Here is a 14466-nt window from a genome sequence, read left to right on the forward strand (position 1 = left end):
TCTAATCAGGACCTTGACGCGCCGATGTCTGGGAGTGGGAGACTTGGAGTTATGCCTGGTTACCTATCCTTGACCCCGTCCTTGTTAAAATTTTTTTACTGACGGTCAATTCATCACAGAACCCGAGACTAGCTGGTTGAAAATTAAAAAAAAAGACTTTTTATAGGATGTTTTGGGAGCAGGATCCTTGGTGGTCATACCAAGTGGCATGACTATGAGCAGCAGATTTTTATCTGCTCAGCCTCCCAGAATTGCCTCCCTTCACAGAGTCCCTACAAGCCAGAGGAGGGGCGGGAGGCAAGGATTGGAAACAAGTAAGAACCTTAGGAAATGAATTCCCTGAGTTCACATAGCCAACTCAAAGTCCTCTGACCTCAAAGGCATGCGTTTCCCCTCCTCTTCCATATTATTATCGATTACAATGGTTTGTTTCAGAATAAGTCAGTGGTTTCCAAGCTTTTTAGTCTTAGGGCCCCTTTATACTTACTCTTAAAGGCTGCCAAAGCCACAAAAGAGCTTTTCCTCAACATTTACTGTATTATAAATTAAAACAGAATTTTTTAAAATAATTCTTTATTGTTGAAAGTATTACACATGTCCCCCTTTTGCCCCCATTAGCCCCTGCAGCCCACCTCCCCACCCTGCCCAGGCTTCAGCACTGTGTGTGTCCATGGGTTATGCATATATGCATACAAGTTCTTTGGTTGATTGCCACCCACCCACCCTCCCCCGCCTTCCCTCTGAGATGTCGCACTCTTAAAACAGAAATTTTAAAACTATTTTATTAATTTTAAAATAGCAATACATCTGCCCTGGCCCTGTGGCTCAGTTGCTGGTCAGGGTATATATGGACATAGGGGACACAACCAATCAATGTTTCTCTCTCTCAAGCCACACATATATATCCTTCTCCCTTCCTCTCTCTAAAATCAATAAAACATCCTTGGATGAGGATTGAAAAACAATAAAAATAGCAATACATCTATCATATTAAGAGAAATAGCATATGTTAATGAAAAATAACTTTTGAAAAGAAAAATATAGTTAGGAGTGACATTGTGTTATATTTTTGCAAATCTCTTTAATGTCTGACATAATAGAAGACAGTTTCATTCTCCTACCTGCTTCTGCATTCAGTCTGTTGCAATATGTTGTTTTGTTTGAAGTATAAGAAGAAAATCTGGCCTCACAAATATATGGTCAGAAAAGGGAAGAATATTTTTATAACTTTTTTTTTCATATAACTGCAGATATTCTTTTTTGATATTACAGCAAAACTCAGCAAGTTGTAGTTTCTTACAGTTTTATGTGTAATATGGAATCAGAAATCATCTCTGTTCCATTAAAATCCATCTGTCTTGTACTTAGAATGCATGATATTGAACATACCACAAAATGTTGGTTTACTAACTTATACAGATCTTCCAAATCTTGATATATCTTATTATATAATATCTAAAAATACATTCATTAATATCACCAAAGTCTGTAAATATTGGGAAGCTCTCAAATTCATGGTGGCAGATCTGGTCGGTGATTAGAGTGTCAGCTCACACACCCAAAGGGTTGCAGGTTTGATCCCAGGCCCTGGTCGGGGCACGTGTGGGAGGCAACCAACCAATGTGTCTCGCACATTGACGTTTCTCTCTCTCTCTCTCTCTCTCTCTCTCTCTCTCTCTCTCCCCCTTCCACTCTCTCTAAAAATCAAGGGAAAAAATATCCTTTGGAAAGCATTAACAAAAAAATCAAAAACTCACGGTGGCAGATAGATGCAAGGTTTTATTTCTGGGATCGGTTGTTACTTTACCTCTTTAATTTCTGATTTTGTTTATTTGGGTCCTCTCTCTTTGCTTCTTGGAGAGCCTAGCTAGAGGTTCATCAATCTTGTTTATCCTTTCAAAGAACCAGCTCTTGGTTTTGTTAATCTTTTGTATTGCTTTTTTGGTCTCTATGTCATTTATTTCCACTCTGATCTTTATTATTCCCTTCCTTCTGCTTATGCTGGGCTTTTCTTGGTGCTCTCTTTCTAACTCTTTGAGTTGTAGGGTTAGATAATTTATTACCATTTTTTCTTGTTTTTTGAGGTAGGCCTGTAGAGCTATGAACTTCCCTCTCAAGACTGCTTTCACTGTGTCCCATAGATTTTGGATTGTTGTGTTTTCATTGTCATTTGTTGCCATGATGCTTTTTATTTCTTCTTTGATCTCTTTGGTAACCCAATCATTTAGCCTCCAGGTGTTTGATTTTTTTTCATTGTTTTTATTGTAGTTGATTTCTACTTTTATGTCATTGTGATCTGAGAAGATGCTTGATATGATTTCTATCTTCTTGAATTTGAAGAGACTTTGCCTGTGTCCCAATATGTGGTTTTTCTTTGAAAATGCCTTGTGCACTTGAGAAGAATGTATATTCTGTGGCTTTGGGATGAAATGTTCTGAAGATGTCAATTAATTCCATCTGATCTAGTGAGTCATTTAGGATTGATGTTTCTTTGCTGATTTTTTGTTTAGAGGATTTATCCAGTGTTGTTAGTGGGGTATTAAAGTCCCTTACTATGACTGTATTGCTGTCAATCACTCCCTTGATATCCTCCAGAAGTTTTTTTATGTATTTGGATGCTCCTGTATTGGGTGCATATATGTTTACCAGAGTTATATCTTCTTGTTCAATTGTTCCCTTTAGTATTATGAAGTGGCCTTCCTTATCTCTTATTATGGCCTTCACTTTGAGGTCTCATTTGTCCAATATAAGTATTGCTACCCCAGCTTTTTTTTAATTTCCATTTGCCTGAAAAACCTTTTTCCATCCCTTAACCATAAGTCCGTATGAGTTCTTTGTTCTGAGGTGGGTCTCCTGTAGAGAGCAGATATATGGGCCATGTTTTCTTATCCACTCAGCCACCCTATGTCTTTTGATTCAGGCATTTAATCCATTTACATTTAAAGTTATTGATAGGTAGTTGTTTGTCGCCATTTTTATTCTTTACGCCTGTGTTTCCTATTTCTTCTTTTTACGGCAGACCCTTCAGCATTTCTTGCATTGCTGGTTTGGTGGTAATAAACTCCCTAAGTCCTTTTTGTCTGCGAAGCTTCTGATTTCACCGTCAATTTTGATTGATAGTGTTGCTGGGTACAGTATTCTTGGATTCAGACCCTTGCTTTGTATGACTTTGTATATTTCATTCCATTCCCTTCTGGCCTGATGTGTTTCTGTTGAGAAATCAGTCAATAGTCTGATGGGATATCCCTTGTAGGTAACTTTCTGTTTGTCTCTGGCAGCCTTTAAGATTCTTACTTTGTCGTTGGTTTTTGCCAACTTAATTATAATGTGTCTTGATGTCTGTCTTTTTGGGTTCATCTTGTTTGGGACTCTGTGAGCTTCTTGGGCTTGTGTGAGTTTTTTCTTCCCAATATCAGGGAAGTTTTCTGTCATTATTTCTTCAAACAGGATTTCTATTCCTTGCTCAGGTTCCTCTTCTTCTGGAACCCCTTTTATGCGGATGTTGTTTCATTTCATGTTGTCCCAAAGTTCCCTTAGGCTCTCCTCCTGTTTTTTAAGTTATTTTTTCCAGTTGCTGCTCTGCTTGGGTATTTTTTCCCACCTTGTCTTCTAGCTCACTGATGCGGTCCTCTGCTTCTTCTGGTCTACTCTTGATGCTTTCTATTGTGTTCTTTATTGCAGCAATGTCATTTTTCATTTCTTTTTGGTTCTTCTTGATTTCCTCTTGGTTCTTACACATATTGTTGAGTTTGTCTTCCATCCTTTTCAGCGTCCTTATGACCACTGCTCTGAATTCTTTCTCTAACATATTGCTTGCCTCCATTTCTTTTACTTCCTTCTCCAGTGATTCCTCCTTTTCTTTGGTATGGGGGCTGGTCCTTTGTCGCCCCATGTTCACTCTTCTCAGGGGGTCTGGTTATGTAGTTCTCTCTCTCCTGCATTGACTTAAAGGCACAAAATACAAAACAACAAGACACAATGCACAGGGCACCAAACACAAATGTATTCACGATACCAATAACCCCAAACAAAGGTGACCACCAGAGAAAAGAGAATTAGGAGAGAGAAAAGAGTGCAAAAATGATATTGAGGAAAGGAAAAAATGTAAGAGATAAAAGAAAGAGAAAAAAAAAGAAGGGGGGAAAATATATGTATTTGGGGAGAAAACTCAAAAAAAACAACAGTAAATCCAAAAATGCAAACAACAAACACCAAATCAACAAATACCCAGCTGAATCTGAGGAGGCAGAGCTTATTTCTAAAAGGTTAGGTCAAGGAATTGAATGAATGGGAAAATGGCCACAATTCAGTATAGAGGTAGAAAGAGAATGAGTGTATAAGAAGAAAAGTAAAAAACAAAATACTAGTACAAAAAAAAGAGAAAAGAAATATATATATATACATTAAAAATATATATGTAAAAGAAAATTTATATATATACTAGAGGCCCGGTGCATGAAATTCATGCATGGGGAGGGGGTGTCCCTCAGCCCAGCCTGCACCCTCTCCAATCTGGGATCCCTCTCACAATCCAGGACTGCTGGCTCCCAACCACTTCCCTGCCTGATTGCCCCGAACTGCTTCTGCCTGCCAGCCTGATCACCCCCTAACCACTCCCCTGCCGGTCTGGTCTCCCCCAACTGCCCTCCCCTGCTGGCCTGGTCACCCCTAACTTCCCTCCTCTGCCAGCCCAATCACCCCTAACTGCCCTCCCCTGCTGGCCTGATCGCCCACAACTGCCCTCCCCTACCAGCCATCTTGTGGTGGCCATCTTGTGTCCACATGGGGGCGGCCATCTTGTGTGTTGGAGTGATGGATTATTTGCATATTACTCTTTTACTAGATAGGATATATATATATATATATATACACACACACACACACACACACACACACATATATATATAAAATTCTTCTCCTTTAATCTGTCTATGTATTCATCTATTATTGGAAAAAGAAAATAGAGAGTAGATAGGCCTGAGTTGAGATTGGAATTAATTAAGCTATTAGTAGAAGAAGAGAACAAGCAAGGAGAGGAAAAACAGAAACCAAAAAAAAAGAAAAAAATTGAAAAGAAAAAAAAACACCTAACAATCAAACCAACAACAAGACAGAAAGAAAAAGGAAAAATATTTGGCTAGTGAAGAAAGAGAAAAGAGAAGTGTGCATGGACTTGGAGCAGGGGAGAGGAAATTAGATATATGAGTAAGATCAATTTTTAACAGGGAGTAAAAGGAAAGTATAGAGAAAAACTAAACCAGGAACAGGGTAAGAGAAATAGGACGAAAAAGGGGGACCATAAGGAAGAGTGTTGGCATAAAGGAATAATTGAGATGGAGTAAAATAATGCTAAAAGAAAAAGAAAAATAGAATGTAGAACACTAATCCCAAAATAAAGAAAAAATAAAACTTTTTTTAAAAGGTAAAGTAATAGTAGTAATAATAATTAAAAATAAAAATATAATAAAAATAAAATGAGAAAAAAATTTTAGTTTCTTAAGTAAAAGATAAAAAATAAAAAAGTGAAGTAGTGAAGGTCATTCACTTCCTCTACTGTTCTGCCTGGCACGTCTGTTTCCTGTCAGGTAGTCAGCACAGTGTTGAGGTTCCCTGCGATCCACTGCTCCTCTGTGTCATAAGCCACAACCTTGTTTTCAAGCAGGCAGAGTCACTCTGCTCACTTTGTTTCTCAGCCTGCCTTCAGTTGTATTTACACAAGAGTCAATTTCTGACACAACCCCTGGGTGGTGGTGTTTCTGTATTAGTTTCCGGGACTAAATGGCTCCTCTACCCAATGTTAACACTCTTCTTTCCCTGCTGCACTTAATACTGGGTTGGAGGGACAACTGACCCAGAGCCGGTTTCCTGCTCGTCTCTCCTTATTCTGATCCCCAGTTTCCACAGAAACAACTTTCCCCTGCAGTCTTGGTCAGTGTTTTTAATTGGAAGATCCCATGTACTGGGCTTAGCATGCAAAAGCAAGGAGGTAAAAAATAAAAAATAAAAAAGGCAAAGGAACTGCGCCAACTCCCATCTTTTTCCCCCGGCACTGCATGGCCGGTATAGAACTTCAGGCTGCCTCTCTGGGCACAGTTTCCCTCGGCTGTGGGCTTATATCTAGAGTCCCCCTCTGCCAGCAGCCCTGTGGATCCCCTTCCACATTCGAGGGCTACACTGACCCCAAGGGCCGCGAATTTGGTGGGGGGCAGTCTCCCTCTGAGACTCTAGTGCCCCCTGTGCACGTTTCTCCCTCCAGCCTGGATCCCAGATCACACCTCTCTCTAGGCCAGTGGTTCTCAATCTTGGCTGCACATTAGAATCACCTGGGAATCTTTTTAAAATCCTAATTTCTTGGCCTCATCCTCTGGAAATTCTGTTTCTTTGTTATGGGGTGGGGCCACAACATTAGTAATGAAACAGAATTTCTGGAGGAGGCCCAGAAATCAGGATTTTAAAAAGATTCCCAGGTGATTCTAATGTGCAGCCAAGGTTGAGAACCACTGCTCTAGGCGATCTCTGATCTTTCCATCCCCGGATTGCCTCACCAGCTGTGTTTAATTTGCCAATTCTGGGTGGGTGTTATTCGATTCTGCTGTTCCTTCTGTCTGCTCTGTGAGAAGGTACAGGGCCCGTTCGTGTATTCGATGCCACTTTGTCTCCCCCTGGACAAACTTTTTAGGCGCCCGTAGCCGGGGAGGCTGCAGTCTCGGTGTTCGTGGCTTCGCAGCTGAGGCAGCTGGTCCCTGGGTGTTGTGGTTGTAGGGTGACGGGAGGTATCCGAGGTCTCCCCGGTTGAAGGTGAGGCTGGGCTTCCCATCACAGCCGCTCTCCCCTTCAACATGGCACAGTCTCTCCGGCAGAGCCGGCTGCTCCGGGAGAGATTTCCGCAGTAGTAGAGGCTGCCTGGCCAGGGGAGCCTGGTCCGCCAGTCCCCAACAGTCCTGTGGAACAGAGCTGTCCCTCACTCACAAATACAGACACGCCCCGCACGTCCACACTCCCCTTTCGCTCTCTCACTCGCACTATCTTGCTGCCTGTCGTCCTGTCGGCCGCCATCTTGGATCCAAACTCTTATTTCTAGATGCAGGGTTTTAAAAACTCTAATTTTACTTGAAATTTAAATACTGTCCATTGTTTTTCTTGAAGTGACTGGCTTACTTCATTCACTTTCTAGAAAATGTCTGCCCAATGCTCAAGTCCATGATACAAGTGATAGTACAGCTCGCAACCCCGGCTGCCCAGGGTGTCTGGTGGGAACAGCCCTCCCACCTCGGTGTACAGCAGCAACCCTGTGTGCATACTGTCCACTTTGTCATATAGAATATTTAAAAGCTGTGTAATCAAGGTCCACATTTAATAAAATAATTTTTACTGTTTCATAAAGAATGATGTTAAACTGCTTTTTAAACTTCAAGTGCGTATCGGCGAGTGACTTTACAGTTTGGGGCCACTGCCTTCACCTGTGCTTGGGCTCTAGCAGTTTTACGCCCTGTTGCTTCTGTACCATCAGTGTAGGGGCAAAAAATACCATAGTATTATTATCAAAAGAGTTTAATCTACCATATATTCTGCAAGGGGTCCGTGGATCACTATATTTGAGGCCCACTAGACTAGGAGGTTAGTTTTCTAAAGCCAAATGGAATATTTCTTCTGGCCTCTTGGATGCCCTGCTTTCTCCCTCCTTCCATCTTGTTCCAGGTCCTTCTCAGTGCTGGATTGCTGCACGGGGTTTGGGTGTATCCCTCACTGGGTATATCCCTTCACGAGGTCTGGGTGGAGCAAGCTTAACTACACACCTGACAGTGCCCTTTCCCCTCAGCTCTGAACCATCACATTCACTCGATGAAGACGGCCTCCATTGGGACCTTAGGAAGGAGCAGGCCTCCTATGCCCGTGGTGGTTCCCAGTGCCCCCGAAGTGCAGGAGACCACAAGGATGCTGGAAGACTCCGAAAGTGTAAGTTCATGGGGCCATCAGCCCAGCCAGATATCCAGGAGCATGTCCCAGGACCTGAGTGTGCAGGTCCCGCTGATGCTGTGCTGGCCCAGAGTATGAAGCCGGTTCACTCATTCACTCCATAGACACGCTTGACGGAGCATCTCTATGAGCCAGGAACTGTGTGGAAGCTTCGATCTGCTTTCTCTTATACTCACTCTGATGTATCTTGGATTAGCTTATCACACCAGCCCAGCTAGTGATTTTTTTCTCCCCCACCCACTGCCACCCTCCTTTTCGTCTTCTCTCTCTCCCTCTCTCTCATCCTCTTTTCTTGGTTTGAGTCATCCACAGCTTCTTTCATCCTTCAGTCCCACACTTCCTGACCTTTTATGAGCAGGATGCTGGAGGGGAAGGTGCCTAAGTGGATGCTTTCACACCAAAAATCAACAGGGCCGCCCTAGCTGGTTTGGCTCAGTGAATAGAGCATCGGCCTGTGGACTGAAGGTTCCCGGGTTCGATTCCAGTCAAGGGCACATGCCCAGGTTGTGGGCTCATCCCCAGTAGGGGGCGTGCAGGAGGCAGCCGATCAATGATTCTCATCATTGATGTTTCTATCTCTCTCCCCCTTCCTCTCTGAAATCAATGAAAATATATATTTTTTAAAAATCAACAGGACCTCTCCTTGATTTTTCCCTCTTACATTCTAATAAATACGTCTAACTCCACATTTCCAAGTACAGGACTCTTTAAAGAGGAAAGCTTGGAGCCCAGAGATTATGGGGCATACTGATTGTGACAGAGACCTAGACAGACTTGAGCATCTTGTGACCCTGGACAGAGTATGTCGGAGGAGAGGCATTTTGCATTGTGAAGAAATGAGTGGTTGCTGGCTTGGGGGCTCAGTGGCCTTGGCACCTCCTTCAGTCTGGCCCCTCTGGGCCAGCGGGGTTTCCATCATCTAGTCTCTTAGGGCACTTTGCAGACTCTAAGGCTCTCTGGGCTCGGCTTCTGGATGGCTCCTCGGGTCACACCCAGTAACAGTGTTCTCTTTTCCGTAGAGCTATGAACCAGATGAGCTGACCAAAGAGATGGCCCACCTGGAAGGACTAATGAAGGACCTTAACGCCATCACGACAGCATGACGTCCTTCACCAGGATATGACTCCAGAACTGAGTCTAGAAGTCTTGGGACTCAGCTTAGAAACAAGGAATTATACAGAGGATGAGAGACAGCACTTGAGAACACAGCGTGAACACACAGACAAGCCTGTGCCTCGTGGGGCTGCTTCTGGTCGGCCCGGAAGAAGCCCATGTCGAGGCAGCTTCCCTTTACCTGCTGGCACACTGCAGGACCGGGCACCATGGGCCAAAGTTTTATATCTAGGGAAGAGGCAAGAAACACAGCCGCCCTTTCACTTTGTGGTCAGGCTGTGTCTTCGTGCTATGACTGCATCGCCTTACAGAGTGTAGACATTGGCATTTATGTACAGTTTTATTTGCGTCCTATTTTACCTTCAGAAGAAAAACACTATCAAACCAAGGAAGTCGTGGTGTTCTCCACAAGTGGTTGACATTTAACTTGTCTGAATTATGTATGGAAAGTCATCAGCAGCGTGGGTTGTTCCAGGGGTTGACTTGTTTTTTTGGTTTTTATTTTTTAATTATGAGTCATTGCATCCTCTACCAGCTGTTAACCCATCACTTTGAGGGGGGAGGAAATGTTGCATTGCTGTTTGTAAGCTTTTTTATTATTTTTTTAATTATAATTATTAAAGGCCTGACTTTCTCCTCTCATCACTGTGAGATTACAGATCTATTTGAATGATATGTAACATTGAAAGAACTTGTTTGTTGCTTCTGTGCAGTTTCAGTATTGGGGTGGCGGGGGGGGGGGGATAGGAAGTGGAGGGGCTGCTGAGTTCCTGTGAGTGTTTCTATTGTACTTTCTTCAAGAAGCCTGCGGAGAATGGAAGCATCTATATTATTGTCCTTTCCTGGCGTGTCCATCTCTATTGTCACTAAATTGCAACTGGAGTTTCATGTGGACCTAGTTAAAAAATTCTTCTGTGCAATAGGTGGGTTCGAGGATTTAGCTGCCCTGTGTCTTGGTCAGATCCTGAGAGTGCCATGCCGAGCAGTCAGGTACTGTACTCCCACTTGCCAGGGGTATTGTAGACAGGGCAGCCCGGCTCCTGGGTGGTCAGAGAACAGGGTGAGTCTTTTTTCCTGCTTTTGTCATCTGTTCCCACTGGGAAAGTTGAGGGTTAAGGAAGGAACTTTGTTTCCACTTAAGACTCCTTGCTTCTCTCCAGTTCCTGTCCTTAGCCAGCCCAGCTCTCCCTTCCATGTTGCAGGGGCTGCTTTACCCCTGAGGCTCCCACTTCTTTCTGAACGTGGTTCTTCAAGTAGCAGCAGACAGGGACAGTGGTGAGGGGCACAGGAGGCAGCTGCCCCTCCTCCATCCAGCAGCTCAGCTAAGCCCCTGGTTAGAATGGGCGGCAGGAGGTTTCTGAGGTACACTGCATGGCCTGGCCACACAGAAGCCTTTGCCTTTGCAAATAATTCTTATTTTCTTTTTCTTAAAAGGGTAAGGAGCTGAGATGTTGGGTTTTTTTAATATTAAGAATATCTTATGAAAAAATACAGGACAGCCCTTCAGGCATTTTCCCCTATTCCCCAGCAAATCCCCGGAAGAGAATGTGGAAGGCAGTATAGAACAGCGGTCACCAACCGGTGGTCCGTGAGGTCCGAAAGGTTGGCGACCGCTGCTCTAGACGATGAACTCTTTGTATTTATTATTTTGGGGCAATGAAAAGTGTAGTGCTGGAACTCCTGCTGCCGCGCCCCTGCTCACAGACGGTGCTACCAGGCAGGGTTCTGCGAAGCCAGTGCACTTAACTGACCCTGAAAAGAGCACTCCGGCACCAGGCGGCTGGTTCCCCAGGAACTGTCTCACCTTCGCCCAAAGAAACATATGCTCGGTGTTCAGGGCATCTCCTCCCATGAATCTTAAGACCTGTTACCTCAGGACCTTGGTACCTGGACACTGCCACAGAGCTGGGGCGGGTGGGGACTATTTTTAAATAAAGTAACTGCTCAAAGTTGGGGATTTTTTAGAATTAAGAAAAAGGAAAGCTATTCTGAATTGCACCTTTTCACAATTTAATACATTTTCTTACATTTTCTGTGGTTTTTTAAACGAAGCCATTGTATGTGTTATAATGTCCTAGGTGAGCAGCTGCTCAGCAGCTTCCTTCAGGAGCATCTGGAACAGATGTGTCTGCGCCTTGTTGCCTGCGGGGGCTCTCAAGGGCTGCTGGGACTACTTGCTGTACACATTTGTTTGGCCTTTTCTGTAGTTGATGCTGTAAACTCTGGCTTTTTAAAAAAACAATTTCATGTTTTTATTTAGTATTGGAATTCCAATACACTTTTTTAAACCATTCAAACTCTGGTCAACGCGTTATTTTCCTTTTTCCTTAAGAAAACAGAACTCGGGGTCCCCTGTTTCCCAGCCTCAAGTTGACTTCACCATTTCCCTCACAACTACAAAGGCAGGAGTTCTCAGGGCACCATGGAGGTGTGGCCAGAGAGCCAGGAGGCTGCAGGCAGAGGTTGCCCATTAGCCCCGAAGATGAGTCCTATCCCCACTCCTCACTGCTGCCCTGCAGGGACTGAGCAGCCTGAGGAACCACAGGTGACTCCTGTCAGCCCAGCAGAAAATGCAGCCACTGCTGAAGGGTGTGTGGGCCTAATCCCTGCTGTGGCGGTGCCCTGGGCAACAGCTGATGCTGTTGGCACAGGACAGAGCACCCACGCTAGGCCTGGGCCTTCCCACTCCCAACCCTCCTCTCTTGGGTGTGTGATGCCTAGAGCAGGTATCTACAAGGAGTCCCTGCCTTCCCAGGCTGCCTCACTTGACTGCATTTGCTCCATGCCTTAGCTTGGGCTGCTATAACAAAAATACATTGACGAGGTCTTAAGCAGCAAACATCTATTTCTCACAATCCTGGAGTCGGGGAAGCTCGGTACCAGAATTTTGCAGGTGTCTGCTTCCTGGTTCATAGAGTCATAAATGTCTTCTCACTGTGTCCTCAGGTGGTGGAAGGAAGAGCTCTCTGGGGTCTGTTATAAGGGCACTAATCCCATTTCATGAAGCTTCACTCTCATGACCTCATCACCTCCATAAAGCCCCACCATCATACACCATCACATTGGGGATTACGATTTGAGATACAAGCATTCAGTCCATAGCACTAAGATATCATGGAGCACGAAGGTCTGGGCTCAGAATGGTGATGAACACACAGCCATAGGCCTGCCCTCCATGAACTGCAGTACAGTGAGGGCTGGACATGGAGCCCAGTGTCCTGTTACTAACTGTTCCCACGGCCCTTGGGAGTTCATCTGCTCTGCTGCCCAGTGTACTTTATGAAACCCGCATCCCGTCATTCCCGTTAGCGGTGCCCCGCTGGCTTCGGGGTAGAGTGGCAGCCCCCAGTGCTAAAGCTGTGCTAGCCTGCCGCACCCACCAGGCCCAGACTCACGTGCTGTGCACCCAGCACCCCAACCATGGAAAGCTGCTTGGGAAACTTTTCCTGGAATTCGCTCCACTGCTGCTACTTTTTTAACTAGAGACCCCAGTGCTGCCTCCTCCGCATCCATAGGTGGAACTCGTGGTGCATTTTACTATACACTGATACATCTGTCAGTCTTTTTACACTGGACTGTGAAGGTAGTGGGGACACATTTCTCACTCCCCTCCCAATGCCTGATGCCAGCACCAATTTCTGACAACAGCAAATATTGTCTCCTGGATGGACAGACAGGAAGACCTGGCCTGGAGCATATTGGAAAGCTCCCCACACATATTGGGGAGCATATTGGATGTACCCCAGCTCCTCTTGGAGGCATCCCAGTAGGTCCCTAGTGACACTGTTGTCAGGATCCTCCCATTCCAGCAGCCATGGCCCTTTGGTGTCCTGGGATGAACTTGGACGATACAAAGACCAGTCTGCCTGTCAGAGGGTAAGAAGTGATCGTGGTGTCACAATGACCAACTGGGTGTTGGGAACCAAGGCAAGAATGTCCTCCAGATTGGTCTAGGACAGTGGTCGGCAAACTCATTAGTCAACAGAGCCAAATATCAACAGTACAACGATTGAAATTTCTTTTGAGAGCCAAATTTTTTAAACTTAAACTATATAGGTAGGTACATTGTTATTAACTTAATTAGGGTACTCCTAAACTGGCCTTTGCTAAAACGTCCTCAATCTGATTGAGGTACGTTCACTGAGGTCAACCCCTTCCAACTCTCCCATCCACACTCGTCTTGTATACTGTTTCACCCAGGCCGAAAAACGACTTCTGCGCATGGGCCACGAAGTTTCAATCACACCTGTACGTGCGCACCCGCACGTGGTGTTTTGTGGAAGAGCCACACTCAAGGGGCCAAAGAGCCGCATGTGGCTCATGAGCCGCGGTTTTCCGACCACTGGGCTAGGATGAACATTATGAACAAGGCTCTCTATGAGAAGAAATGCCCTCTTTTTCCAGCCAAAAGCCCCTCCCAGTTTCAGCCACCTTCCTGCCAGGGGTGTGGTCTCATGAGCAGAGAGACTGGAGAACAACCCTTAGATTGATGGGGAAAAGGTAGGGGCAGGTTGTGGAAAAGCAGGAGCCATGAAGGGCCAGCCCTCCCCACACAGACAAAGGCCCAGACAGCAGTTGCCCAGCTCTTCACTTTGAGTCTCCAGCTACCAGGAGGGCTAAGGTCAGAGGTGGAAGACAGTAATTGAAGGAAGATAATATAATAATAATCTTTAAAAGTATCTAATGTTGAAAAAAATGATATTTAAAACTCTGATTACTCGCTAAGCAGAATGAATGATGTTCATCTCAAAATGCTCTTTTAGTCAACTAGGAATTTGATGAGTCCAGAAATGAAAAGATGGCTTAGAACTGAGCTCAGACAGGGTTGGAAGGAGCTCTTGCTGCACTAGAGAATAAGGAATTTGAACTGAACACTGGCAGCAGGTATAATCAACAAGATGGTGAGAGCATGAGATGCTAGGTGGGAAGGTCCCCCGATGTGAAATGGCTGTCCTTGAGGTGCCCCAAAGGGCTTTTTAAAATGAGAAGATGAGAGGTAATGTCAACACTGTTTGCTCTTTGCACTTCTCTGATGTAGCCCCCTCCAGCTCCCCACATCTTGTAGAATGTCTGCCACGTGTAGGAAGTCTTGAGTGAGACTGGTTTCCCCCAACAAAGAGAGGGGCATCTGGATGGAGCAGGGTCTGGCATGATGAGGGTGACCATGAATGGAGCCGGTTTACTCAGAGCCAGAAGTGACCAAAAGAATCTAAACCTGAAAATTCACAGAAAATCCAGGGGACAGAGGGAAGAGTGTGAGACTTTTCACAGGTCAAAAAAAATGTGAATTCCAATCAGATTGGAAATCTTAAAATCTTATCTGGATTTTAAGAGTCAGCTGGTGTCTGGGCTGCAATCATTTCACATGTCCGCACC

General features: G+C 44.8%; 1 protein-coding gene across 1 annotated transcript in view; it reads left to right on the forward strand.

Moving 5' to 3' along the window:
- NEO1 (neogenin 1) overlaps positions 1-11387 on the forward strand; it is a 214842-nt gene extending 203455 nt beyond the window's left edge. Inside the window, exons 27-28 of the mRNA XM_023753169.1 lie at positions 7820-7956; positions 8997-11387. Coding sequence (XP_023608937.1) covers positions 7820-7956; positions 8997-9080 — 221 coding nt within the window. The 3' untranslated portion in view covers positions 9081-11387. The remainder of the gene's footprint in view (positions 1-7819; positions 7957-8996) is intronic.
- Positions 11388-14466: the final 3079 nt, after the last annotated feature.

The sequence above is a fragment of the Myotis lucifugus genome, unplaced genomic scaffold (assembly GCF_000147115.1).
Source record: "Myotis lucifugus unplaced genomic scaffold, Myoluc2.0 scaffold_41, whole genome shotgun sequence".
NCBI classification, from domain to species: domain Eukaryota; kingdom Metazoa; phylum Chordata; class Mammalia; order Chiroptera; family Vespertilionidae; genus Myotis; species Myotis lucifugus.